The sequence below is a fragment of the Nyctereutes procyonoides genome, unplaced genomic scaffold, assembly GCF_905146905.1.
Source record: "Nyctereutes procyonoides isolate TBG_1078 unplaced genomic scaffold, NYPRO_anot_genome, whole genome shotgun sequence".
Classification (NCBI taxonomy): Eukaryota; Metazoa; Chordata; class Mammalia; order Carnivora; family Canidae; genus Nyctereutes; species Nyctereutes procyonoides.
The window spans coordinates 6,372,665-6,400,361 of record NW_026575151.1 but is presented as its reverse complement, the minus strand read 5'-3'; the positions used below and the strand labels follow the sequence as shown (position 1 = coordinate 6,400,361).

The window sequence follows — 27,697 nt, the reverse complement described above, 5'->3', positions numbered from 1 at the left end:
ACTAACCACCCTCGAACACAGAGGGAGGAGCCGTCAAGTGCTCGTCTTCGAGCCCCGCGCTTTTCCGATTGGCTGCGGCGACGCGACGTGGCCCGTGATTGGCCACGGCGTGAAGCGCCGCGCCCACGAAGAGGAAGCGCAGGAGTCTTGCGCCTTAAGAACCCGCCTTTTCCGACAAATAAAGGTCGTAGCCGCCGAGTCCACGGGCGGAGCTAAACTTATCGCGATTAATGCTGTCGCAGGCACACCCAAAGTGGAGCCCCACGTAGCAAGAAGATGACCCGAAGTTGCTCGGCAGTGGGCTGCAGCACCCGGGACACCGTGCTGAGCCGGGAGCGCGGCCTCTCCTTTCACCAGTGCGTGAGAGCAGCCCCCGGCTAACTCCCGGCGCAGCCAGGCGGGCAGTAGGCCGGGGTGGGGCGGGGCCGGGCGCGCGTCGCGCCGTTGACGTGACGTGACGTGCGTGCGTAGCGTGGGGGGGAAAGGAACGTGGGAAGTTGGAGAGTTCGGGTTATTCTTGCTCTTCCCGCATAGGGTTTGCGTCTAAGTTGCTGATTGTTTCGCGTTGCCTGCCGGTTGCCTAGTGGCTCTTAGCGAGGGTTATTCGAAAGGAGTCGCGCTTCCTTCCTTTCGGTCGTCTTTTATTATTTAACGTGAGGAGACGGGAAGGGAGGGCATTTGGGGAGAGCTGCGGAAGGTGTTCGGTTCCATTAGACTGTGCGGCTTGCTCGTGAGCGTGAGCGTGAGCGTGAGCGTGGATGAGTTTTCACCAGAACGCCTGTCGTTGCAGGTTATTCAGTAGTAGTGGCTGAGCTCGAGGAGGCGGGTCCCGTTCTGGCTGGATCTCGTCATGGCAGGGAAGTTCTCATTTGGCTTAAGTGTGGGACCGATTTTCAGACCAGTCTAATTTGAACCCACGTCTGTGTAGTACTTCTGTGGTGTTCGTGTGTGTTTGTAATACGTATATATGTGTCATGCGAATCAAAGTCCAAGGCACAGTGGGAAGTAAGAAAGCGGGTAAGACGTTCTCACAAAAATGTACTTGAAAAAGGTAGTCCACTAAAGTGATAGGAGATGTAGAGAGGTAAACCATTGCCAAGGGACTTTTATGGGAAAATCAAAAAGAGTTTTATGGGACAGGTGGTATTTGAAGTGGACCTTGAGCTTTTTCGGGAGCAGGAGGAAGATAGCACTCGATAGGAACAGCATGGGAAAACGTAATACCTGATAGAGGAGTGGAAAATAAAGACATTTACAAAGAAAAGGTTAAGGAGCTTCTACTAGGTGTGGTAGGCCTTTTGTAGTCATTGTTTTGTTTTTTAAATAGAGTTGATTCCTCCTCCACTTAAGCTGTTGTAATTGTATCTTTTTTTCTCCTTTGGGATTCCCTCCCCCAACTAATATGTTCCTGTTCTCTCTCTTTTTTTAAAAAAATAACTTACTTGTTCATGAGAGACACACACACACCCCCACAGAGGCAGAGACACAGGCAGAGGGAGAAGGCAGATTCATCGCAGGGAGCCCGAGGTGGGTGGGACTCAATCCCCAGACCCCGGGATCTCACCCTCAGCCCAAGGCAGACGCTCAACCTCTGAGCCACCCAGGCATCCCTGTTCCTCTTCTCTTTATTTTAATAAACTGCTCCAGCTACTGATTACTTGCCTAAGACAGTGAGCATGCTCACATTACTTTCATTTCTAAACAGACACACAAACTCGAGCTTCTGTACTCCTCTGCGCTAGCCTACGACTCCTTCCCTCTGTAGCCAGGCTCCTCAAAACAGGAACATAACCTATTTACCTAAGTCCTATTGACTTTTCAACTTCTTGTTGCCAGATATCTGTCACTACTGCTCTAATGCACTGACAAAGGGTCACCGGTAATCCTGCCAAATCTAAGCGAGCACTTCTAAACCCTTCTCTTGACGTCTTTAACTTTTAGTGGTATCGACTACCCCATGAAACTTTCACCTCCATTGGCTTTATTGACACTCTGTCCCAACTTATCTCCTTTTTCTCTAATTTTTTTTTTCAATTTTTTTGCTACCCTGCTTTTCCTTTTCCTGTGCCTTCTTAGATTCTTAAATGAGGAGGAGTTCTTATACTGCTTTTATTTATTTTACTTATTGAGGACCAAAATAAGACCTGCTTAATTTTAAGAAAGGAAGGTGATGCAATTATTACAAGAGTCTGCTGTGAGTCTTTCAGTCTGATTGATTCCCCATTCATTCCATTGCCCTGATTCCTGGAAATGATTTTTCTAAAAATGCGAATTTTATGCTAGTTCCCTGAAGGAAGGATTTGTTTTTTTTTTTTTTTAAGATTTATTTATTTATTCGTAAGATACACAGAGAGGCAGAGACATAGAGGGAGAAGCAGGCTCCTCACAGGGAGCCCCGTGTGGGACTCGATCCCGAACCCAGGATCACACCCTGAGCGGAAGGGAGGCGCTCAACCGCTGAGCCACCCAGGGATCCCTAAAGGAAGGATTTTAATCCGGGCTTTTCAATGCATAAAATGCAGTCCAAGCTCCTCTGCAAAGCCTTTCCTCCTATCCCTCTCTTCCAAAACTGGAATTACATTCCCTCTATATTTCTGTTATTATATATCTGTGCTGAATGAAACACATGTCCTTATGTATGAATGGGAGGGAATCATCTTTGTCTTCCTATACCTAGGAGGTTGTAAAGAGGGTAGGACAAATGAGAGACAGGAAGACGAGTTAGAATACTATGGTGTTAGTCCTAGCACAAGGTAGTATTTGTCAACTTAACATTTGTCAACTTAACATTGCCCAAAGGCATCATCTTCAAACTTACTGATGACAGAGCCCTCTCCATAAAGAAATTTGAGTACATGTTCCTGATATATGCACGGCGATTTATAAGTTACATACATGAAGCGATGTACTAATACATACTATGGAACACAAAAATTAAAGGATGGCAAAAAAAATTATAAAAATCTAATTTCTTCAAATCTCAGTAGATGAGTGCATATTCCTCTGGAGGCCACTGACCGGAGGGATGGATCCTAAACATACTACAGCATACAAGATCTATTATCATCTGGCCTCTAGCTATCTCTCCAGCCCATCTGTACCAAGTACCAGCTACCTCTACGCTCTCCTTTAACCCTCTCCAGCCTCCAAATTAACTTATTTTTTAATGCTTTATGAACCAGTAAGATCCAAGTAGTTATTTTATATCTTTGTGTTACTGTATCTGCTTGGAGTGGCCACTCTCTGCATGGCAAATTCCTGTTCAGTTCTTGTTCCAGTATTATCTCTTCAGAAGCCTCCCCCAGCATTCCAAGTCCGATTACCAGAGTTATCAAAGACATTGCAAGGACACAGGCAAGGGGCTGTGGCTGAAAAGCATGAGTCGAAATGACTAAAGGTGTGGAAACTGTTGTTATGAGAATACTGGTACTTTGTGAAACACATAAATGGTTGAATATTAAGTGGGACTGGCAAGTAAAGTGGCACTTTGAGTCATTCTCTTTTTGTTGGTGTAAAGAAATTGAACAATTTATTTCATAACCAAAGAACTATATGTATGATAATTTGGAAGCGTTTTTACCTGAATTGTAATGGATTCTATTTTTAAACTTTTAATTATGAAACATATCAAGCATACTAGCAGGCAAAAAATAGTACATAACAAACACCTATGTACCCATCAGAAGAATTAAGCAGATGCTAACATTTTGCGTTGTTTCAGTTTTTTTCTTTTTCCCCTTAAAAGAGAATTAAGTTACAGATATAGTTCAAGTTTTACCCCCTCAATTCTTTCTCTCTCTCTCCTCAGAGATTACCACTGTAGAAAGGATTTTGTTAGCCAGTTTTCTGGAAAATATATGCAGGGAGCCAAAGATACATTTCTGCCAGCAGTGTAAAAAAGGCATAGTCAATGGGAGAGAGAAAATGGATTCTGTATTGATTTACCCAATTCATTATTGTATACATGAGATGATGATTGGTTTGGGACTTTTCTTTTGCCAGAGGTGGCTTTAGAATAGGGAGACATGAATTCCAATTTCAAGTACTATTTACTGGTAGGTATGCTTAGCTCTGGTCTTGGTTTCATCTTCTTGAAAGGATAAAAACCTTTTGTGCAGAACTTTTGTAAGACGAAAACTAAGTTTTCAAAACATACACCTGAGTGCCTGGCTAGCTCAGTTGGAAGAGTGGGCAGCTCTTGATTTCGGGTTGTGAATTTGAGCCACCCACCTACGTTGGGTGTCGAAATTACTTAAATAAACTTTAAACATATGTATATGGCTCAAGGTGAATGCTTTAAAAGTAGTATCAATTCTTATTACCAATATAATTTTGTTCAGAATTCAAATTAGTCATGATGGTTAGACTACACTATTATCCCAACCCTTTAATGTTTTACACATAGGAAATATTTAATACTTTGGGGCAAACTAACAAAGCTATTTGGGACTGTACTTCAAGGGCTCCAGGTGGCCCAGGCCATTCCATGGACTGAGGGGATTGATGGCTGTGGTCAGCAGGCATGCCAAGTGGGAAACTGCATCTGAGGATCAGGCTATATGATATAACTTGGTGGACTAGCCACCTTTTTACTGTCCTTTACCATAGTTAGAGACTACACCCCAACTCTGGAAAAGATGCCTCATTAACATGTGCCATTAGTTAAGAAAAGAACTCCGTGAAAAGAGATGGATTTGCCTCACCCTTATGAGAAAAATAATTTCCTCTTGATCAAGTAGCATCATCTTTCTGGAACAATAAAATGAAAGTCCTGAAAGTGGAAGTGTTGTTTCCTAGGAAAGCACAAATTCCAGGTAGTACTTTACCGTTTACAAAAGGTTTTGAATGGATTTGCTGCCTTGTACACTCTTAACAACCCTGTGAGGGGGCTCAAAGATTGAGAAATGTATCTAATACCATGTGGCTGATAAAAGGTAATTGAAGCTTAAATACAGGTTTTCCAATTCAGTGTTTTTTTTCTCAAGGTGATTGAGAGAACATCTCAAAATTGTGTTTTACCTTACTGCTACATTATTTCCCTAACAATGAGTTGAGAAATTTAAAATTTTCACTAGTTTCAGTTCCTAACAATTATATACCTTAAAACCTAAGTTAAAAAAAAAAAAATATATATATATATAAAATCACACAGCTACCTAGGTCTGTCCCCGAGATAAATCAAGGAAGGAGGGCGCAGAAAGAGTAGTTTTGTGATTTTTCATTATATTAATTTTGTAAGTTTTTTTTCTCACCAATTTCTAAACATAGTAGTATGGGCTTAAAAATAGAGAAATACAAGGTAATTTTTATATTCAAGGCTAGGAAAAAGTGGTGCCTTTCAAAACAAGAGAGGAAAATCAAGTATGGGAAATGTACTTGTTTTTCTACTGCTTAGTGACAAATTTTTTAAAAAATGCAGTGGAAATGTTATCTCACAAATTCTGAGGGTAGGAATTCAGGAGTGGATTAACTGGGTGTTAAAGAGTGTCTCATAAGATTGCAGTAAAATGTTAGCCGATATTAGAATCTTCTGAACATTTGATGAGACTGAAGGGTGTGCTTTCAGAAAGCTCACCCAACATAGCCTTTGACTGGAAGCCTGTCTCTTGCCAAGTAGACCGATATCTCTATAGGACTGCTTATGACATGGCAGAGAAGCTCTGCTCAGAGAAAAAAAATTCGATAGAGGGAGCAAGTGCTTTTATTATCTAGTCTTATTGCCCATTGCCACTCCTGCTTTTTTTATTTCTTAGAAGCAAATCACTATCTCTAGCCCACACTCAAGGGGAGAGTCAGCTCCATCTTTTAAGAGGAGGAGGAGCAAAGAATCCAGGGACATAGTTTAAAGACTGTGTCAGAATCTGCTTTAGATTCTGTTGAGTGTAGGCAGTGAAGACAAAATGTGGTAGGATACTTAATATGAGAATTGCCCTTGTACAAATTGAAGCAAATGAAATCAGAACTCTTGGATTAAAAAAAATCAAAGAACTTTGAAAAAAATGAAATCAAATTAAGTAAGTTTAACTAGACTTGATGTTTATATAAAGTAGTTAAATAAATGGATTTATGTAACAAATACTGTAGTATTACTATAATTTCATGTTAATGGAACTTTAATATGATTGCTGTAGATTTCCAACTGATACCATACAGCGCTCAAAATGGATCAGGGCTGTTAATCGTGTGGACCCCAGAAGCAAAAAGATTTGGATCCCAGGACCAGGTGCTATACTATGTTCCAAACATTTTCAAGAAAGTGACTTTGAGTCATATGGCATAAGAAGAAAGCTGAAAAAAGGAGCTGTGCCTTCTGTTTCTCTATACAAGGTACTTAACTCTAGGTACATACAAAATTAAATTCTACAGAGCCTTTAAAAACCAAGATACCTCACATTATAGCTAGAATTTACAGAGATTTAAGAAGAAATCCTAAGTCTTAAAATTCTTAAAATAAATCCAACAATAGATTTTAAATGCTTAGAAAACTCATTTTTCGTTTTTTTTTTTTAAATCTACATGGAATATTGGAATTTCGTAAAAAAATTAGGTATATAAAATGCAAATCATTGTCAAGACACACATAAAGATTACTAAACTGATTGCAAGAATCAACTAGTAGATACCTTAGAATTCAGGCTGTGTAAGACAGTTTCCAGAATACCTAGAAATTACACCTTTTTGGGGGTTCCTCCCAGTGATGTTACTGACCTTGACCAAAAATATACCTAATTATTAGCATCCATATAGAGAGGTATATATGGAAAATAGAGGGCTTTCTGTGAGTCAGTCACCAGTATTGGTGTTACATTCTGAGATTTCTTCTGTTTCCGTGTTCTCCTTTTATCTCTTGGCCACCTTCTTGTACATGGCTCATCACGTCTGCACAGGCTGTGGTCATCTACCTCTTCCATCCTGATGCGTGCATTTCTAACTGCTCTGAATTCTCTTTTCAAACTACTGTATTCTTTTCTCAAATTCTTTCAAACTACTGTATATCTGATAAATTGACTTGCTTTCATGCTTTTGTGTAAAATCAATAATAGTCATTATTTATTGAGACCTACAGTGGTCCAGGCCATTGTGCCAGGAGATTTACATAAGTATTCTTATTTTATCCTTAAAACAACTCTGTATTATTATCCACATTTTACAAATGAGGAGCTGATGGATTTAGTGACAGCTACTAAATGAGGAAGTCAGGATTCAAACCCAGTTCAGTCTTAATTCCAAAGCCCGTGCTCTGTCTACTATGCCTGCCTTTTTGCAAAAATAAGTCATGTGATTGCTCCTTTAAAAAACTATTCAAAACTCATTTCCACGAAGCCTTCCCAAATTGCCACCTTTCTGTTGTTACCATTACCATTTCAGACACTTTCAGCATCGTGTTAACTTTCAGCATCAGGTTACTATTTCTGTAGAGATGAAAAAAAAAAAAAACTTCTTTCACATTTTCCTTTAAATACATTGGCAAAAACCAGAGATTATGACTTTTTTCTTTCATAATTAACTCTCCCAAGCAACCAGGTGAGTGTTTTGCATTTAGTGGTATTTTTATAGACAGTTTTCTGTGTGATAATTTCAAAAATAACCTGAATTTGATGTTTCTATTGCAGGTTCTTCAGGGTGTACACCTTAAAGGTAAAGCAAGACAGAAAATCCTAAAACAGCCACTTCCTGATAATTCACAAGAGATTGCTACTGAGGACCATAACTACAGTTTAAAGAGACCTCTGACAATAGGTGCAGAGAAACTGGCCGAGGTGCAACAGATGCTCCAGGTATCCAAAAAAAGACTGGTCTCTGTAAAAAACTATAGGATGATCAAGAAGAGAAAGGGCTTACGATTAATTGACGCACTTGTAGAAGAGAAACTACTTTCTGAAGAAACAGAGTGTCTGCTACGAGCACAGTTTTCAGGTATGTTCCCCTTTTCCAAAATATCATAAAGTATTTACTCTGCTACTGCTTATGAAAACGTGCTCTTCACTGAAACATGAAGTCTCAGGGTAAGCAAAAAAGAAAGGAATTGCCAAAATCCTTTTATGTATTTCCAGCTTATTTATTTATTTATTTATTTATTTATTTATTTATTTATTTATTTATTTATTTATTTTTTGTATTTCCAGCTTTAAAAGTAATGTGGTTTATTATAGGAAAAACGAAGAAATATACAAATGATAAAAGTTAAGCATAATCCTGCTACCCAGAGATGAGATAATATGGTTGATACCATATACTATACTTTGCAGTTTTTATAAAGCACTTATTCATTTTACTGCAAATTCTTTATAAGCAGTTTTAACTGCTATGTAATTTATCACTAAAGTGTTTTTGCAGCAGAGTTGAACCAGATAATTTCGCCAGTTCTCCTTGAGCTTGAAAATTCTATGAATCTCCATATTATTTTCTAAAATGTTCTATAGAAGACAGATATGTCCATTGGAAAACTACCTACTCTTCTTTGTGAACAAAGAAGAGGGACAAAATAAATATTTCCAACTTACTCTTTGATGAAAGCAGTAGAGATTTTGGATTTACGTTCTGGTTTAAAAAAAAAAAAGTATGTCTTATTTCTAGAAAAGAATAGGTATTTCCAAAGGAGGAGAATATTTTGTGTTTTTCCAGTAGGGGAAAACACACATAATAAACAGGAATCCCCAACAGGAAAGAGGATTTTTTTTTTTTCCTTCAAAGTAGGGAAGATTGTCTATTCAATCTGAATAACATCCCATCCTCAGAAATGTTTCTTGTGTCTCATTTTCACCCCTCAAATAAATGGTAACCAGGGAACAAAATAAAACAAATAAATGTGCTCATAATCCAGAGACTTTAATTTTATCCACTTACTTCATTTTCTTCCCTCTTCCTCTAAAATTCTCCACTTAGGCTGCCAGTGAATAGTAAAACACAGTGATTCAGGTTGAAACTTTTTTCTTCCCTCTTTTGAGTGAAATGATTCAAGATGAACAGGATGAACTAGTCAGGAGGCTCTATGATTGGATATTAACCATTGAACAAACTTAGTTAAACTGTGATTGGATTTGGATTTGGATGCCCATTGCATTTATATCCAAATGCTGTGATCTATATCTGAAAATGTTACTGTACACACTCTTCATCACAAAGAATAAATAAATTTATTTTAACAGATTTTAAGTGGGAGTTGTATAACTGGAGAGAAACAGCTGAGTACTCTACAGAAATGAAACAATTTGCATGTACACTCTACTTGTGCAGTAGCAAAGTCTATGATTATGTAAGAAAGATTCTCAAGCTGCCTCATTCTTCCATCCTCAGGACGTAAGTGAATTACTTTTTAGATGTTAAAGAAAATTAGTATTTTATTATTTTATTGCATTTTATGTGTTAAGGCTATTCATACTCAAACTCTTATTAGTCCATTTTCTCTTTTTAGAAACTTTTAGGTGGTACTTGCATATTATCACAGCAGCAATATTTTCACCAACAACATGAAGGCAAATACTTTGACAACTTTTTTGCATCCTCCAGATGGCAGAGACACTGGGCGATTAAAAAAAAAATCTGGATTCTAATATACTTTAGTAGTTTGGGGATTTCTAAAACACTTTAGTAGTTTTAAAGATTTTATTTATTTATTGACACAGAGAGAGAGGCAGAGACACAGGCAGAGGGAGAGGGAGAAACAGGTTCCATGCAGGGAGCCCGATGTGGGACTTGATCCCAGGTCTCCAGGATCACACCCCAGGCTGCAGGCGGTGCCAAACCGCTGCACAACCCAGGCTGCCCACTTCAGTAGTTTAATATTGGACTATCCTAGAAAATCTAGAACAGTTCTAGATTGATACCATTGGTTTGAGGCTAAGCACAAAAAGCTGCATTTTTGTAAGCTCTATAAGTTGATGCCCGTGGCAGGTTCTGGGAGGAGATTTTGGTAAATAATTTTGTAGGATTTGTCATTAAAGTACATAGATATATTTATAATTCTCTTAGTGTAAAGCAAATAACGCAGTGGCTTTGCAGTAATGTTTTATGAAAGTAACACTCAACGTTTACTATTTTTCTTATCACTGGTTTTACAGATGCCTTTTAATACTGATTAATTGGGCTTAAAAATGACGGAAATCTATTGTCTCAGGGTTCTGGAGGTTACAAGTCCACAAAATCAAGGTGTCAGCAGGGTTGGTTCCTTCTGAGGGCTCTGAGGGAGAGAGTCTGTTCCACCATTCCTCTCTTCTTTTTTTTTTTTTTTAATTTTTTTTTCAATTTATTTATTTATGATAGTCACAGAGAGAGAGAGAGAGAGAGAGGCAGAGACACAGGCAGAGGGAGAAGCAGGCTCCATGCACCAGGAGCCCGATATGGGATTCGATCCCGGGTCTCCAGAATCGCACCCTGGGCCAAAGGCAGGCGCCAAACCGCTGCGCCACTCAGGGATCCCCCATTCCTCTCTTCTTGACTTAATTTGTAGTTGGTGGTCTTTTTCCCTATGTCTCCTTACATCATCTTCCATTATATATGTGTGCTTCTGTGCCCAAATTTCCTCTTTTTATGAGGGCCACTCATACAGGATTAGGATTCACCTTAATGACCTAATTTTAACTTGATTATCTCTGTAAAGACTATATCTCCAAATAAGGTCACATTCTGAGGTGCTGGGGCTTAGGGCTCCAGTATGTCTTTTTGAGGGACAAAATTCAACCATAATAGTCACTTTCCTAACACGTAAACCTCCTCATTGCCCACAGCCTATAGGCTAATTCCTTCCTATGGTTTTCTGAACTTCCCATGATGTGGGCCCTGCTGGGCTCCAGGGCTCATCTTTTGCCTCCCTCTTTCCCCTCTAGCATTCTATGTTCGACTGTAAGGCATTCCTTGCTGCTGCTTGCCTCAGGGACTTATTGTTCCTGTACCCATTCTCTCTCTCTCTTTCTATCTGTTGGTCCTGGTGATTAGTCTTCAGACTCAAATTAGATATGACATCCTATCAGAAGCTTGGCCTGCAGTAAGTACTCTTCTCACACAAATGATACAGAACTGAATCATATCAAAACTCTTCAGAGTGTAGGGATAGAGGGAACTTTCCTCGACATCTTAAAAGCCATCTACGAAAAGCCCACAGCAAATATCATTCTCAATGGGGAAGCACTGGGAGCCTTTCCCCTAAGATCAGGAACAAGACAGGGATGTCCACTCTCACCACTGCTATTCAACATAGTATTGGAAGTCCTAGCCTCAGCAATCAGACAACAAAAAGACATTAAAGGCATTCGAATTGGCAAAGAAGTCAAACTCTCCCTCTTCGCCGAAGACATGATACTCTACCTAGAAAACCCAAAAGCCTCCACCCCAAGATTGCTAGAACTCATACAGCAATTTGGTAGCGTGGCAGGATACAAAATCAATGCCCAGAAATCAATGGCATTTCTATACACTAACAATGAGACTGAAGAAAGAGAAATTAAGGAGTCAATCCCATTTACAATTGCACCCAAAAAGCATAAGATACCTAGGAATAAACCTAACCAAAGAGGTAAAGGATCTATACCCTAAAAACTATAGAACACTTCTGAAAGAAATTGAGGAAGACACAAAGACATGGAAAAATATTCCATGCTCATGGATTGGCAGAATTAATATTGTGAAAATGTCAATGTTACCCAGGGCAATTTACATGTTTAATGCAATCCCTATCAAAATACCATGGACTTTCTTCAGAGAGTTAGAACAAATTATTTTAAGATTTGTGTGGAATCAGAAAAGACCCCGAATAGCCAGGGGAATTTTAAAAAAGAAAACCATATCTGGGGGCATCACAATGCCAGATTTCAGGTTGTACTACAAAGCTGTGGTTATCAAGACAGTGTGGTACTGGCACAAAAACAGACACATAGATCAATGGAACAGAATAGAGAACCCAGAAGTGGACCCTGAACTTTATGGTCAACTAATATTCGATAAAGGAGGAAAGACTATCCACTGGAAGAAAGACAGTCTCTTCAGTAAATGGTGCTGGGAAAATTGGACATCCACATGCAGAAGAATGAAACTAGACCACTCTCTTGCACCATACACAAAGATAAACTCAAAATGGATGAAAGATCTAAATGTGAGACAAGATTCCATCAAAATCCTAGAGGAGAACACAGGCAACAAACACCCTTTTTGAACTTGGCCACAGTAACTTCTTGCAAGATACATCCACGAAAGCAAAAGAAACAAAAACAAAAATGAACTATTGGGACTTCATCAAGATAAGAAGCTTTTGCACAGCAAAGGATACAGTCAACAAAACTCAAAGACAACCTACAGAATGGGAGAAGATATTTGCAAATGACGTATCAGATAAAGGGCTAGTTTCCAAAATCATTAAAGAACTTATTAAACTCAACACCAAAGAAACAAACAATCCAATCATGAAATGGGCAAAGGACATGAAGAGAAATCTCATAGAGGAAGACATAGACATAGCCAACATGCACATGAGAAAATGCTCTGCATCACTTGCCATCAGGGAAATACAAATCAAAACCACAATGAGATACCACCTCACACCAGTGAGAATGGGGAAAATTAACAAGGCAGGAAACCACAAATGTTGGAGAGGATGCAGAGAAAAGGGAACCCTCTTACACTGTTGGTGGGAATGTGAACTGGTGCAGCCACTCTGGAAAACTGTGTGGAGGTTCCTCAAAGAGTTAAAAATAGAACTGCCCTATGACCCAGCAATTGCACTGTTAGGGATTTACCCCAAAGATTCAGATGCAATGAAACGCCGGGACACCTGCACCCCGATGTTTCTAGCAGCCATGTCCACAATAGCCAAACTGTGGAAGGAGCCTCGGTGTCCATCGAAAGATGAATGGATAAAGAAGATGTGGTTTATGTATACAATGGAATATTCCTCAGCCATTAGAAACGACAAATACCCACCATTTGCTTCAACGTGGATGGAACTGGAGGGTATTATGCTGAGTGAAGTAAGTCATTCGGAGAAGGACAAACAGTGTATGTTCTCATTCATTTGGGGAATATGAATAATAGTGAAAGGGAATATAAGGGAAGGGAGAAGAAATGTGTGGGAAATATCAGAAAGGGACACAGAACATAAAGACTTCTAACTCTGGGAAACAAACTAGGGGTGGTGGAAGGGGAAGAGGGCGGGGGGTGGGGGTGAATGGGTGACGGGCACTGAGGGGGACACTTGATGGGATGAGCACTGGGTGTTATTCTGTATGTTGGTAAATTGAACACCAATAAAAATTAATTTATTTTAAAAAAAAAACTGAATCATAGTACTTTTTTTTTTTTTTAAAGATTTTATTTATTTATTCATGAGAGACACAGAGAGGCAGAGACATAGGCAGAGGAAGAAGCAGGCTCCCTGTAGGGAGCCCAGTGCAGGGACTCAATCCTGGCACTCCAGGACCATGCCCTGGGCTGAAGGCAGGCGCTCAACTGCTGAGCCACCCACACATCCCTGAATCATAGTTCTTAAAACACTGTTTTCCCACTGGACCAGGAGCCGCCTCAGTCTGAGGTCTGCGTCTGATTCTGTTATGCTACTTTCTTATACGGATCCTGCATGGTACCTGGAGTACTATGGTCCCTTGGTAAATATTTGTGGAAAGAAAAAAAAAAGCCTCAATAGTCATTTAGCATTTCAAATAGATGTAAGGAGGAAATGCAGTGGACCTCAAGTTGCTGTCTAAAGAACAGTGTTCCATTTAATTCAGTGTAGATAAGGCGGAGGCCAGCGGGGAAGGACAGCAGCCCCCTGTCCTGGAACATGCCTCTTGGTTTCTTACTGCTTCAATTTTAAAACAGACTCAGAGGGGCTCTGAGCTGGAGAAACTCTGTGAGATCATGTAATTAACATATAACACTATTCTAGTTTTAAGTGTATAACAATTATTTAGTATTTGTATATGTTGCAAAATGATCACCACACTAAGGCTAGTTAACATTCATCACACACAAAATTAAAATTGCTTTTTTCTTGTAATGAGAACTTTTAAGACCTATTCTCTTGGCAACTTTCAAATATATGATACGGGGACCTCTGGGTGGCTCAGCAGTTTCAGTGTTTTGCATTTTATAACCTTTGCTATGACATTATCTTAGTACAATTTTATTTTATTTATTTTTTTAGATTTTATTTATTTGATGAGAGAGCATGCATGCCGGCGCACAAGCAGGGTGAGTGGCTGGCAGAGGGAGAGGGAGAAGCAGGTTCCCCAGGGAGTAGTGAGCCCAACTTGGGACTCAATCCCAGGACCCGGGATCATGACCTGAGCTGAAGGCAGATGCCTAACCGACTGAGCCACCCGGTGTCCCTGTTTAGTACAACTTTAGTACTCAAAAAGTTATTATTTCTTTTGGAACTTTGTCTGAAACTAAAATACCTTGTTTAATATGATAGTAATACATGCTTGTTATAAAACATTTAAACAAGGGGCAGAAAGGCAGAGATACACATTCAATAGGTTAACAGATTTGGTAGTAGGAAAATGGGAGTTTTATTGGATTGCTTCTATTTTCTTAGTGATATAAAGATAATAGCTGAGGGGCACCTGGGTGGTTCCATTGAGTAAGTGACCAGCTCTTGATCTCAGCTTATGTCTTGATCTCAGGGTTGTGAGTTCAGGCCCCATGTTGGGCTCTGCCCTGGGCAAGCTTACTTAAAAAGATAATAGCTGAGAGTTGGGGCAGGAGACATAAGAAGTTTGGGGGAGAAAGGAGAAAATGCGAATCATTGTTTTTCCTCATTGATGACAGAGAGACAGTTATATGATAAACAATTAGATGATGACAGACCAAGCCAGACTTATATTTTTAAAAACCTTTGATTCAGACAGGTACCTCCCTCACTAATTTCTACTTGTTGTATCTTTCTCTAATTCTTACCCACTATCAGCCACTTCTGTAATTTGCTGTATTCTGATGTTGCATCTTTTTCAGTTCTCTCTTAAATTCTTTATGTCCAGAACCTTCCCAGACATGTGCTTCAGATAATTCCAGTTCTTTGGGTCTTGAAGGTAGTTTGTTTTCACATATCTTTTGTAAGAATGTCATAACATCCTCAGCCTTCCTTATTTTAATAATGATACTTATAGTATGATATTTATATTTTCTCTAACTTTCTATTTAGGTATTCATTGTAATATAGTAAATTAGTTCCCTCTAATAGGGAAGGTAATATGAGAGATTCAGAGATAAACAAGACTATGGGAAGAGCTAACAGTCTTGAAAAACACTCAGCTCAGCATCATGGCTCTTCAGCAGTTCTTCTCCAGGCAGTTTAAAGCCACCCAGTGGACTCCCTATAATCACTCCATGACTAAGCCGTTGTTTAATTTAAAATATGTTGTTGAGAATGTAAATTTTTGGTAAAAATTGTGTGAAGGAGAATTGGAATGTGAATTAATTGTAAATTTATTCATCCAATTCTGTGCATTGGAGGTCCAAAATTTGTTTTTAATTTCTTATAAAAGTTGAATCCATTTATTCTAATACTTGCATAAGTAGATTTACTTCTGTATCCTATTCCTAGGAATTGCATAAGTGACAGGAATATGTACATGTATATATGTGCACATGAGTATATGTTACAGTGCTGTTATCTAAAAAATGGAAATAACCTGTTGAAAGGTTAGTGTAACAGCGTAAATTATTTATGGCTTAACTATACTATGGGATACCATGTACACATTTAAAATGCTGTAAGTCAATAGTTAAGGACACAGAAAAATATTTCTGTAACATTACTATTAAGTAAAAAAAAAAAGATTCAGTGTAAATTTTAAAAATTGTATCTACGTGTGTGTGTATACATAAATCTGGAAGAGTGTCCCTGAAATATTAAAGTGATTATTACTTTTTGCACATTTCAGTATTGCTTTACTCTTAAAAAAATAATGTGCCTTTTTTTACTATCAAAAAAAATTTCATTTTAAAAGGGAAGAAAGGTTAGACACAGAAGTCAGTCACTTCTCTACAGTTCTAAGTCATAAACCTGGTTTGGGTATTTCCATTTTCAGATATAGAAACTTATAAAAACAAGGCCACATATCTTTCTGCCTGATATTCAAGACCTCATTCTCATAGCTATGGACATAAAAATACTATTTAGATTTCTATTTAAAAATCAAGCTCAAAGAACATAAACTTTATCTTAGCCTATTTAAACTAAAAACTTTTACATCGAGGCATGAAATACTTTCATTACATACTGATTCCGTATGCAACACAGTAAGCATCTTTGGTGTTCATTTGAAAATCCTAATGCAAGAAAAAGAAATTAAAGTTAAAATTTGGAAGCATCTTTGCAAAGGGTATTCAACATAGTAGTGGGCTGTAGCACTGACCTGTTTCATCATTATCTTACTATTTTAAAATATAAACAACCGATTGATACTTAAATTTTTTTTTTATTAATACTTTTGTCTCTTAAATAGGTTATAAGCAACTTAGAGTCAAAGTATGTCTTTTGCATCCTATAAATGTGTTTTTCAAACCCATTAGTGCATTTTGAAATCAGTGGGATGCCTGGGTGGCTCAGTGGTTGAGTGCCTGCCTTCGGCCCAGGGAGTGATCCTAGAGACCTGGGATCAAGTCCCACATCGGACTCCCTGCATGGAGCCTGCTTCTCCCTCTGTGTCTCTCATGAATAAATAAATAAAATCTTTAAAAAAAAATTAAATAGTGGTCGACTGTCCAGGACAAAACCTTGGCACCTTAGAATATAGCCCCCAAATCAGAAATACTAACCCCTACCCAGGGTACCTGGGTGGCTCAGTCAGTGTAGCATCTGCCTTCAGCTCAGATCATGATCCTAGGGTCCTGGGATTGAGCCCCACATTGGGCTCCCTGATCAGCGGAGAGTCGTCTTCTCCCTCTGCCTCTGCCTCCGACCCACCGCATGCTAGCACTCTCTCTCTCTCTCTAAATAAAAATCTTAAACAAAAAAACCCAAAAGTTACTTAAGTTACAAAAGTAGACCTCAGGGTGAACTCTCCAGTCTCTACTTAAGCATCCATTTAGTCTTATTTTAGACAATGATTAAACTTGGCTGTTGCTTTTCCTGACCCCACAACAAATTAGAAAGAGTAAATCAGAACTGTGTGAAAACGATTTTGAAGACAAATGCTAAGATTAATAGGAGTGCATAATCAGGAGTCTGGGAGGGTTGAGGACACTACAGAAGAACTCCTGAGGTAATAATGTAGGTACTCTGTGTAGGGCAGACAAATGCAGACACCTTAATTGTCCCTGAGGGCATAATTTTGAGGCTACAAGGAGCAGTGGGAAAAGCACTAGCAGGACCTCAGGAAATCTGGCTTCCACGTTTGTACAGAACTAGCAGCACAGCCAGGACCATGTGGCATAAGCTCTTCCTGTGTCCTAGTTTCCTAACCTGTAAAATGGGGTAGATGTGCTAGATACTCCCAGAGTTTCCTTCCTCTACAACAGTTTTCTTATTTCATTGAATTGACAGGTAAGACTGGTTTATGATCTAAATTTTAAACACATCAATTAGAACAAAGTGGGTAATTGGTATACTTTAAAAAAAAAAAAGTAAATGAGCAATGAAAATTGCTTTGTGGTATGTTTGCATCTTGAAATACTACTCTGTTTCTCAGTTTCCCCATTATTTTAGTATTTTCTGGTAACTATATGAATACATGCTTGAAAATGTCTGTAGAATTTGGCTACTTATACTTGGCTTTGTTTTTTTAAGGATTTGAGGCCATATTTAGTACTATTTTTTTTTTTAAAGATTTTATTCATTTGAGAGAAAGAGTGAGCAGGAGGGAGAGGGAGAGAGAATCTGAAGCAAACTCCACACTGAACATAGGGTCTGGTGTGGACCGGATTCATGACCACTAGATCATGACCTGAGCCAAAACCAAGAGCCACCGAATTCAACCGAATTTGCCACCCAGGCACCCCGACTTTAGTACCATTTAAGGTATTTTTCCTTTTTTAAAAATTTCTTCATTTGAATTTTATATTTTTCATTTTTTATATTTTCCAGATGGTTATCCAAATGCAAACCCAGTCCAGGTTTCAACAGCAACATTTTTTCTTTTCTTCAACGACGAGTAGAGAATGGAGACCAGCTATATCAGTATTGTTCACTGATAATAAAAGGCATATCTCTCAAGCAACAACTTCAATGGGACCCCAGCAGTCACCACTTGCAAGGGTTTATGGACTTTGGCCTTGGGATACTTGATGCCGATGAAACACCCCTTGCCTCAGAAACTATTTTGTTAATGGCAGTGGGTATTTCTGGTCACTGGAGAACGCCTCTTGGTTATTTTTTTGTAAACAGGGCATCCGGATATTTGCAAGCTCAGTTGCTGCGTCTTACCATTGGCAAACTGAGTGACATAGGGATCACAGTTCTGGCTGTTACGTCTGATGCTACAGCTCACAGTGTTCAGATGGCAAAAGCATTGGGGATACATATTGATGGAGACAACATGAAGTGTACATTTCAGCATCCTTCGTCTTCTAGTCAACAGATTGCATACTTCTTTGATTCTTGCCACTTACTCAGATTGATAAGAAATGCATTTCAGAATTTTCAAAGCATTCATTTCATAAATGGCACAGCACATTGGCAGCACCTTGTGGAGTTAGTAGCACTAGGGGAACAGGAATTAGCAAATATGGAAAGACTCCCAAGAAAACTTGCAAATCTGAAAAACCATGTACTGAAGATGAACTGTGCAGCCCAAGTGTTCAGTGACAGCGTGGCCAGCGCATTGGAATGCTTGCTGTCATTAGGCCTGCCTTCTTTTCAAAACTGTATTGGTACCATCCATTTTTTACGCTTAGTTAACAACCTGTTTGACATTTTTAATAGTAGGAACTGTTATGGAAAGGGACTTAAAGGACCCCTACTGCCTGAAACTTACAGTAAAATTAATCGGGTATTAATTGAAGCCAAGACTATCTTTGTGACATTATCGGATGCTAGCAACAATCAAATAATTAAAGGTAAGCGAAAACTAGGATTCTTGGGATTTTTGCTTAATGCTGAGAGCTTAAAATGGCTCTACCAGAATTATGTTTTCCCTAAAATCATGCCTTTTCCATATCTTCTGACTTATAAATTCAGTCAAGACCATCTGGAATTATTTCTGAAGATGCTTAGACAGGTATTAGTAACCAGTTCTAACCCTACCTGTGTGGCATTCCAGAAAGCTTACCATAATTTGGAGACCAGATACCGATTACAAGATGAAGTTTTTCTAAGTGAAGTAAGCATCCTTGACATTTCAATTGATCGAAGGACAGACTTGGCCCTTTGGACAGTTCAGCGTCAGTATGGTATCAGCGTTCTAAAGACTGTTTTTCACAAAGAGGATATTTGCCAGGACTGGTCTAATTGTCCTCTCAGTGAGGCATTACTTGATCTGTCAGATCACAGGCGAAAACTCACCTGTTGTGCCAGTCATGTTGCAAATAAGTTATCAGCTCTTTTAACTTGTGAGGACTGCATCAGTGCATTGTATGCTTCGGATCTCAAAGTTGCTAAAATTGGGTCACTGTTATGTGTCAAAAAGAAGAACGGTTTGCATATCCCTTCAGAAAGTCTCTGTCAAGTCATAAATATTTGTGAGCGAATTGTAAGAACCCATTCAAGAATGGCAGTCTATGAACTACTTCCTAAACAGAGAGAATTATATCTCCAGCAGAAAATATTGTGTGAGCTTTCTGGGCATATTTATCTTTTTGTAGATTTAGATGAGCATCTCTTTGATGGAGAAGTGTGTGCCATCAATCACTTTGTAAAGTTACTAAAGGATATAATAATCTGTTTCTTAAAAATCAGAGCTAAAGATGTAGCTCAGTACCCTCTAAAACACCATTCAGAAAGACTTGAGATGAAAACTTTGTCAAAGAGGCAGTGGTCATCTTTACAAGATTACAGATGTTCAGGTTTTGCTAATACCAATAAATTCAGGCATTTGTTAAGTAATGATGGCTATCCATTCAAATGAGGGACCTAAAATGTCTCAAAATTTTTATAAAGAATAATTGGTCAGCATTTATTTTAAAGTTCAACTTACCGTATCTCATAAATTGACCATAGTTGACAAGTTTGTAATTCTGACTTATTAGAATTTCTGATTATGCATATTATAAAATCTTGCACTTTGGTATGGTTTGCAGCATTTCAGTTACTTGTAGAAAGCTGTAAGTCAGTAGGAGGAGTCTAGCCAACAGGTACTGCCTTTGAATATACTACGATAAGACTGAATAATGGAACCTACTTTGAACTTGTTCAGTCTACCTTAAAACAAGAGAGTATAACAACTAAGAGTCATTAAAAGATTGACTTTTACAAATAGACTGAAAGAGCTTTGTTTTACAGCTCTGAGAATGTTGACAGGAAAAAAACTGAAAATGTTGACAGAATACCTATAAAATCTTGGATATAATTTTTATTACATATAAAAATTAAGATGTGGTTTGAAAATTAGGCTAAAATAAAATATGACCACAAAACCCCTTGGCCAGGCTACCCTAAAACAGAAGCGTGCTGCAGCGAAGCTGGGGAATGTAGTCTGAGAAGTACATAGGTGATATCATTTTCACAATCCATTGTCCTTGGACTTTAAAATACTACTTTTGAAAAATTGAGTGGATACTTACTTGACTCCACTGGAAGAGCCTGATGCCCATCAAAGAATGAGGAGAAGCCTTATTTCAGCTTCTCCTTCCGAAGTCTCCTTATGCTTGCAGGGAGGCTGAAATAGACGTATTTTCAGTATTGAATGAATAATGGGATTCACACCAGGTGATTAATAAATTAGAAAAAGATGACCATTTGAGACAATGGTTATGAAAATATTTGTCTTGATTTAATAATGAGTGTTTTCAGAAATTTAGAGAAGCTTAAATAATCTAAAGATGGAAACATACTAAGGACAATTTTCTCCATTCTCTCATACCCCGGCTTGAAAAGATGAATAGAAAAACATATTGGTACTTTAAAATCTGGGGAGTGTTATAAGTGGATAAAAGAAGAAACAGGCATATGATTCATCTCTGTGTGTAAAACATTTACTCTTTATCATTGAGTGAATATTCATGTACAGTTAATATGAAAACTTGAAATTGCAAAAGATTAATGACCAGATGAAAGTTTTTATTAACTGAAATTCCCCTTAAATTGTATATTTTGATATATTTGTTTTTTTCTACCTCAAACAAAGGCTTAAGTTTTGAGATGTAACCAGAGTTGTACTACATTTTATGTAAGAGCTATTGCTGAGGAGTCTAGATATTGTGGTTTTTGTTGCAATAGAATTAGTTTAGATGCACTGGATAAATCTTATTTAAAGGAAGCCTATTTGTTAAGTCACTACCTTTTAACTTATTGCTTATATAATTCCAAGTTTTGTCCTGAGTTTTACTTAAAACTAGGTTCATACCTGTAGGTGTCTTGTGTTCTTTGCTCTTGCATTGTACTACTGTACTAATATATTCTGTAGTTAAAGAAATTAGTGTTACGCATTATTTCTTTAAGTGCTGGATAAATTGGACAGACATGGAAGACAAAAATATATCCTTCACTGCCTTGAACCGTTAATTGCTCTTGCCCTAGTGAAAGTGTTTCAAGTCTGATATCAGGTTTACTTAACATGATATGCTTTACAGTGAATTTTTAAAATAAATTATTCATATTTGATTAGGGTAGTTTAGTTTATATTTTCCACTTAGCACCTTTGTCCTTTTCAGGGAAAACAAACATTCTCTTCAGAAATTTATCCTTCCTATTTTTCAGCAAATAGTGCTGGAACAACTGGATGTCCACATGCAAAAGTATTAACTCTAAATAGGTCAAAGACCTATCTATAAAAGGTAAAACTATAAAACTCTTAAAAGAAAACAGAGTAGGGACGCCTGGATGGCTCAGCGGTTTAGCGTCTGCCTTTGGCCTGGGGCGTGATCCTGGGGTTCCAGGATCAAGTCCCACATAGGATTCCCTGCGTGGAGCCCGCTTCTCCCTCTGACTGTGTCTCTCTGCCTCTCTGCGTGTGTGTGTCTCTCATGAATAAATAAAATCTTAAAAAAAAAAAAAAGTAAATCCTTGGTACTTGGATTAGGCAATAGTTTCTTAAATATGACATCGAAAACAAACAACAAAAATTTCACCAAAATTAAAAAATTTGTGCTTCAAAGGACACTGTCATGAAAGAGACAACTCACAAAATGGGAGAAAATTTTTACTAATTTATCTGATAAAGGTCTTGTACCCAGAATATACAAAGAACTACTGTAACTCAATGATGGACAACCCAATTTGAAAAATGGGTAAAGAACACAAATAGACATTCTTTAAAGGAGATTACCCATTGGCCTGTAAACACATGAATATATACCCAACATCATAAACCATCTGGGAAATGCAAATCAAAACCACAATGAGGTATCACTTTACACCCACTGGGATGGATATAAGACAATAACAATGTTGACAAGAATGTGAAGAAATTGAAACCCTCATACACTGTTGGTGGGAATGCAGATGCTTTGGAAAATAGCGTGGCAGTTCTTTAAAAGGGTAGTTAAATGCAAAGTTACCATATTGCCCAGCAGTTCTACTAACAGGCATATATACCCAAGATAAATGAAAATGTCCGTTTAAAAACTTGTAAACAAACTTCATAGCACTATAGCTACACAATGAAAAAGCCTAAATGTCCAACTGATGGATAAATAAAAATGTGCGATATCCATACATGGATAATACGGTAAGTGTATGTTGTACTTTATAACAAAGTGCCAGAGCTGCTTTTGTGAAATGACTATACCACTCTGCATTCTAATCAGGAATGTATAAGAAAGTTCATTTGCTCTCTTTTCTTCCCAGTATTTGGTCACCAGGGTTTTGTTTTGAATTAGCCATTCTAATAGGTGTTCAGTGATATTTCATTGTGGCTTTCATTTCCAATTTCCTAATGTCTAATGATGCTGAGGATTTTTCATAAGATTATTTGCCATCCACATAATCTTAGGTGAAAGGTATGTTCAAGTCTTTTGCCCATATTTTGGAAGGTCAGTTTTTTAAGTTGAGTGTTAATTATATATTCTGGATATAAGTGCATTATCTGATGTGTTTTGCAAATATTTTCTGCATCTATGGCTTTTTTTATTAGTGTTTTGAAGACATTGATTTTGTTAAGTCCAGTTTATCCATTTCTTTCTTTTAGGGGTCATACTTAGTTTTGTATCTAAGAAATCTTTGTCTAACCCAAGGCCACAACAATTTTTCTTATATTATTTCTTCTAGGTGTTTTGTAGCTTTAGGTTTTACATTTAGGTTATGATCCATTTTCAGTTAATTTTGGTCTATGGTATAAGTTGAGTTTCAGATTTCAACATATGTATCTCCCAACCCTGTTAAAAAGATTCTTCTTTCTTCCCTGAATTACCTTTGAACTCTTGTCAAAAACTGACTATATATATTGGGTCTAGTTCTGGGTGTTCTGTTCCATTGATCCATAGGTCTAACACTTCATCAGTACTGCAATGACCTGATTGGCCTTATAGGAGTCTTGAAGCCTGGTGGGAGTCTTTCAACTTTGTTCTTTATTCAGAAATGTTTGGCTACTCTAGTTGTACCTTTCCGTATGAATTTTATAATCAGCTGTTGATTTTTACAAAAACTCCTGCTGGGATTTTGACTGGAGCTTTGTGGAAACTAAAGACCAATTTGGAGAAATGAGATCTTAATAATATTGAACATACCAATCCATGAACATGGTATATCTCTTAAGGTCTTCTCTAATTTTATCAAGGTGTTCTACATTTCACCTAAAGATCTTGTATAAATTGGTCACATTACATGTTTTGTGGTGCTACTATAAATGGTAATGTAAAATTTGTTTCTAAATGGTCATTGCTACTATGTGAAAATACAATTTTATATATTGACTTTGCTTAAACTCACTGGTTCCTGCAGCTTTTTTTTTTTTAAAGATCACCATGACTTTCCTATATAGGCAGTCACATTATCCACCAGTAGACATTCTCATTCTTTTCCAACCTGCTCTCCCCTCATTGTACAGTGACCTGCAACACAATGTTGACTAAGAGTGCCTTCTTGTCTTTGAGGAGGAAACATTCAGTCTTCATCATTCATATGATGTTAGCTGTAGACTTTGATAAATTGGTCTTTTCTAGCTGATACTCCCTTTTCTTCCTGGTTTGCTGAAGAGTGTATGTGTTTAAATCATAAATGGGTCTTGAATTTTGTCAGTTTTTCCGCACCTTTCAATTTTCTTTGAAAACCATTTGAGATATAATTTACATACTGTAATATTCACCCTTTTAAAGCCTGTAATTCAGCAGTTTTTAGTATATTCAAAAGGTTTCCTGTAACTTCTGAGATGATCATATAGTTTTACTTCTTTTGTATTTTGATTCAGTGAATTACATTGATTATTTTTAAATGTTGAGTCGACCTTTTATTCCTGGGATAAACCTACCAGATCATGATGCATTCTTTTTACCTATTGCCAGATTTCATTTGATAATATAATCAATTACAGAGTTGAAGTCTATGGCCTTATAGTAAATATTACCCTGAATATATTTATTTTCTTACTGCTTTTGAGTAAAGACAAAACTTTAAAAATTTTAATTTAAAAAGCCTTGGTTCATTCATAAAAAGTCCACATATGGCCTATGGATAATGACAAAATCTACGTTAAAGAAATCCTCACAAACATACAAAGTCCTAAGTAATTGACATAATAGAAAATAACTCCAACAGTAAAGGCTTCTAGCTTCCCTCTCCTCTGGGTTGCTGCCATGGAATTTCTACGTAAAATGCTGGAAAAGGATGCAACATGATGCTAGAGGTCCTGGTTCGAAGCTGCATTTACATAACAAGTATTTATTTTCTTTGCTATTTGTGTTACAGAACAATAAAAGTGGAAAACTTTTCTAAAGGTATTTTTATTCACATTTTACAGAAGACTGAGAAAATGTCAGTTGTCCCCATAAAAGAATAGGTAAGCTAAAGCAGTAGTCTCTCCCTACTGTTGCTGCTCTGGTTGTTTTATTACTGCAACTTGAAGGTTCTGTTTCCCAGATAATCCAGAGATAAGACCTACAGGTTGCTTCAAGTTCTTGAGAGAAAAGGAAGCTAAGAAAGGTGCTTACCACAAAAACATCAAATACTAAAGGACAGGAAAAAGACTCAGTTTCTGCCTTTGAACAGCAGAAAAAGAGACATTCTAGTTTTAAAGCAATTTCAATTAATCATAATTGGGCAAAAAGACATTTTTTAGTTGTGTGCTTTCAAAAGTAATGTCAAATTTACTTAAAAGATTTTAAAAGTTTCTTGTAAGATAATTAAGTGTTTTTAAAGAAAAACAAAATCCTTTTTTTTTTACAGAATAGTATAAATGTTTATTTTCTGTATGATTTACTTTGCTGTCCTGTTTTTACAATATAGAAAAGTGTATTCTTTGAATAGCTCTAGTAAATATAAATTTAATCTTTCTACTTTGGGATGTAAATAGAGCTAAAAAAATTATATACCCAACCCTCCCAAATAGTCTTTTAAAATTGTTGAATTAATGTGGATATTAATCTTGTTCAGCAATTTGATGCAAATGCCTAAATACAAAAAGTTGCTTAGTAAGTACTACACAGGAAGGAAAAGTCTTAATACTTTAGATAGCTTCTTGAAAATCAGAAAAACTAGTAGCATTTGATTGCACCTTCAAGTTTTTACAAGCAAAACATTCTCAGGCAATGCTGTCATACATAATCTACAATTGTAATCCAAATTTCACAAACATTTTCTGCACACTGTATATAAATACACATCACAAAGGTGCAATTAGAGTTAAACACAGAATATGTACAAAATGAACAAAGTTTAGGTTTAGACCAAAAAAGGTAATCTTTTGAAAAATAACTTGATTAGATATTTTATCCTCTTACACTAATTTACATTTATACAAATTTTAATTAAACATACTAGATTGAGGTGCTAAGAATTTCTGCACTATCTACATTTAGAGTTACTGCACTATAGTTTTATAAATCCAAATTTCAAAAGTAAGATACTTCAGTAAATAACGGAATCTTCTTTTGCATTACTTAATTTCTATTGCCTATATCTTGTGTGTTCATATGAACATATATACACACTTAATACATACAACTATAGATTCCTTGTAGGAAATGTAATAATCATATACTAATAATTACTGATGATTACGGTACCTAACAAAATGCCTGAATTCCAACACATGGTTTCTTCTTGTCATAAAACCCAGAGTCCTATTATTGGCTCTTAAATTCATAAAGCTTTTGAATTTTAAATTAGGAAAAGATGATTTAGGTTATTTTAGTAATAATAAGAAAACACTCATACCTTCAGCTTATCAAATCACTGGCTAAAAATAATGCCATATTAAGCTTTCCTTAAAAAAGAAATCCCACTATAATTTTGAAAGCTTTGTTAGGAGGCCCTTTCAGTAAATCAAGTAAGACTCATACATTGGATTGAGACCTCTTAGTTCAAAAGTCTATAAGGAGAATTGTACAGATGAAAAATCCTTCCCTAATTTCATCTATTAGAGCTTCAATGTTCTTTATTTCTCCATCCAAGCCAAATTTTATACCTGATAATTATGTAAGGTTCTATATCATTACTACATAATAATATTAAGTTCTATTCATATGCACCTCACTTTTAATAGTACCCAGTAATCACGTTGACAATTTATTATCATTTCAAATGCACACCACCTCCTTCAAAGAAAATGGAAACACCCCTAGAGCATTTCTTAGTCTCCCTTTGTTAGAGAAACACATTGCCTATTGATAACTTTTTACTGTCCCTCAACACTTTGTTTTTTAAAAAAACACCTTTTTTATTTTAAAAGTGTGCCTACAGATTACTTACTTCCCCTCTGACATTCCCAAAGTGACAATAGGATGTTATTCCAGAATCTGTGCTAAAAAAAGCTGGTATTTCGTCAAAAGATAGTGCTTTTCTAAGCACAAAACGTCATTTGAGTATGTTTCATAAGAATTTGTTTATATAGACATTCTATCTGCTTAGGTCTAGTGCCAGAGAATGATTGGGTAATACCAATGGTCCTCTGGCTTTTTCTACTGGAACAAAGTCATACAACACCATACGTTATAAATTACAGTAATTTATAAATGTCCTTTGTCAATAGAATCAGAAGGATAGAACATCTAATTCTTAAGAAACCCATGCAAATTAAAAATCCATATAAAACAATAAAGAAAAACAATTTAGAAGGGGCACAAACAGGTTTAACTAAAATTTAAAATGTACTAATTTCCTCATTTAAAATTTCACGTCTTTCAATATTATAATTTCAGGTCTCACAAGGACTGAATTAACAATACAGTAATGGTTAAACTATTTTCCAGAAAATCAAGTGTCCCTGCACCTTCAGTTTTCTGTACAGTTCCATTTATCAGTATTTTGTGCAAGAGTTAGCAATTCATGGCACAAGGGTCACTTTTTGCTTTTCCTGCAGAGTTGATGACGCTCATCAAACATCGTCCAAATTCCTCAAGTATCATCCGTTCGGCTGCTGCCTTTGATTTTCCCTTCTTGTCTGCTTGCTCTGCCTGGGCAAGAAGGCAATTACACGTGGCTTCCGCTACTTCCTTCGTTACAAATGTAAATGGCAAT

The 27,697-nt window shown here is 37.2% G+C and overlaps 2 protein-coding genes across 9 annotated transcripts in view; one reads left to right on the top strand and one right to left on the bottom strand.

Annotated features, from left to right (window-relative positions):
- Window positions 1-244: 244 nt before the first annotated feature.
- THAP9 (THAP domain containing 9) lies at window positions 245-24,950 on the top strand. The gene is made up of 5 exons (XM_055313117.1): window positions 245-356; window positions 6,132-6,327; window positions 7,614-7,917; window positions 9,150-9,300; window positions 18,017-24,950. Exons 1-5 carry the CDS (start codon window positions 277-279, stop codon window positions 19,992-19,994), a joined length of 2,709 nt encoding a protein of 902 aa, XP_055169092.1. The 5' UTR covers window positions 245-276; the 3' UTR covers window positions 19,995-24,950.
- Window positions 24,868-27,697, bottom strand: part of LIN54 (lin-54 DREAM MuvB core complex component) — a 79,358-nt gene continuing 76,528 nt past the window's right edge. For all 8 annotated transcript variants that reach the window (XM_055313122.1, XM_055313120.1, XM_055313124.1 and 5 more), the window contains one exon: window positions 24,868-27,697. In XM_055313122.1, the coding sequence (XP_055169097.1) occupies window positions 27,496-27,697 (202 nt within the window). In that variant the 3' untranslated portion in view covers window positions 24,868-27,495.

Bases quoted from the DNA above. Each gene is read 5' to 3' on its own strand.
- THAP9 (XM_055313117.1), top strand. From the start codon at position 277: ATGACCCGAAGTTGCTCGGCAGTGGGCTGCAGCACCCGGGACACCGTG. The intron at 357-6,131 runs GTGCGTGAGAGC...TGATTGCTGTAG, and splicing joins CGCGGCCTCTCCTTTCACCA to ATTTCCAACTGATACCATAC. The intron at 9,301-18,016 runs GTAAGTGAATTA...TATATTTTCCAG, and splicing joins CATTCTTCCATCCTCAGGAC to ATGGTTATCCAAATGCAAAC.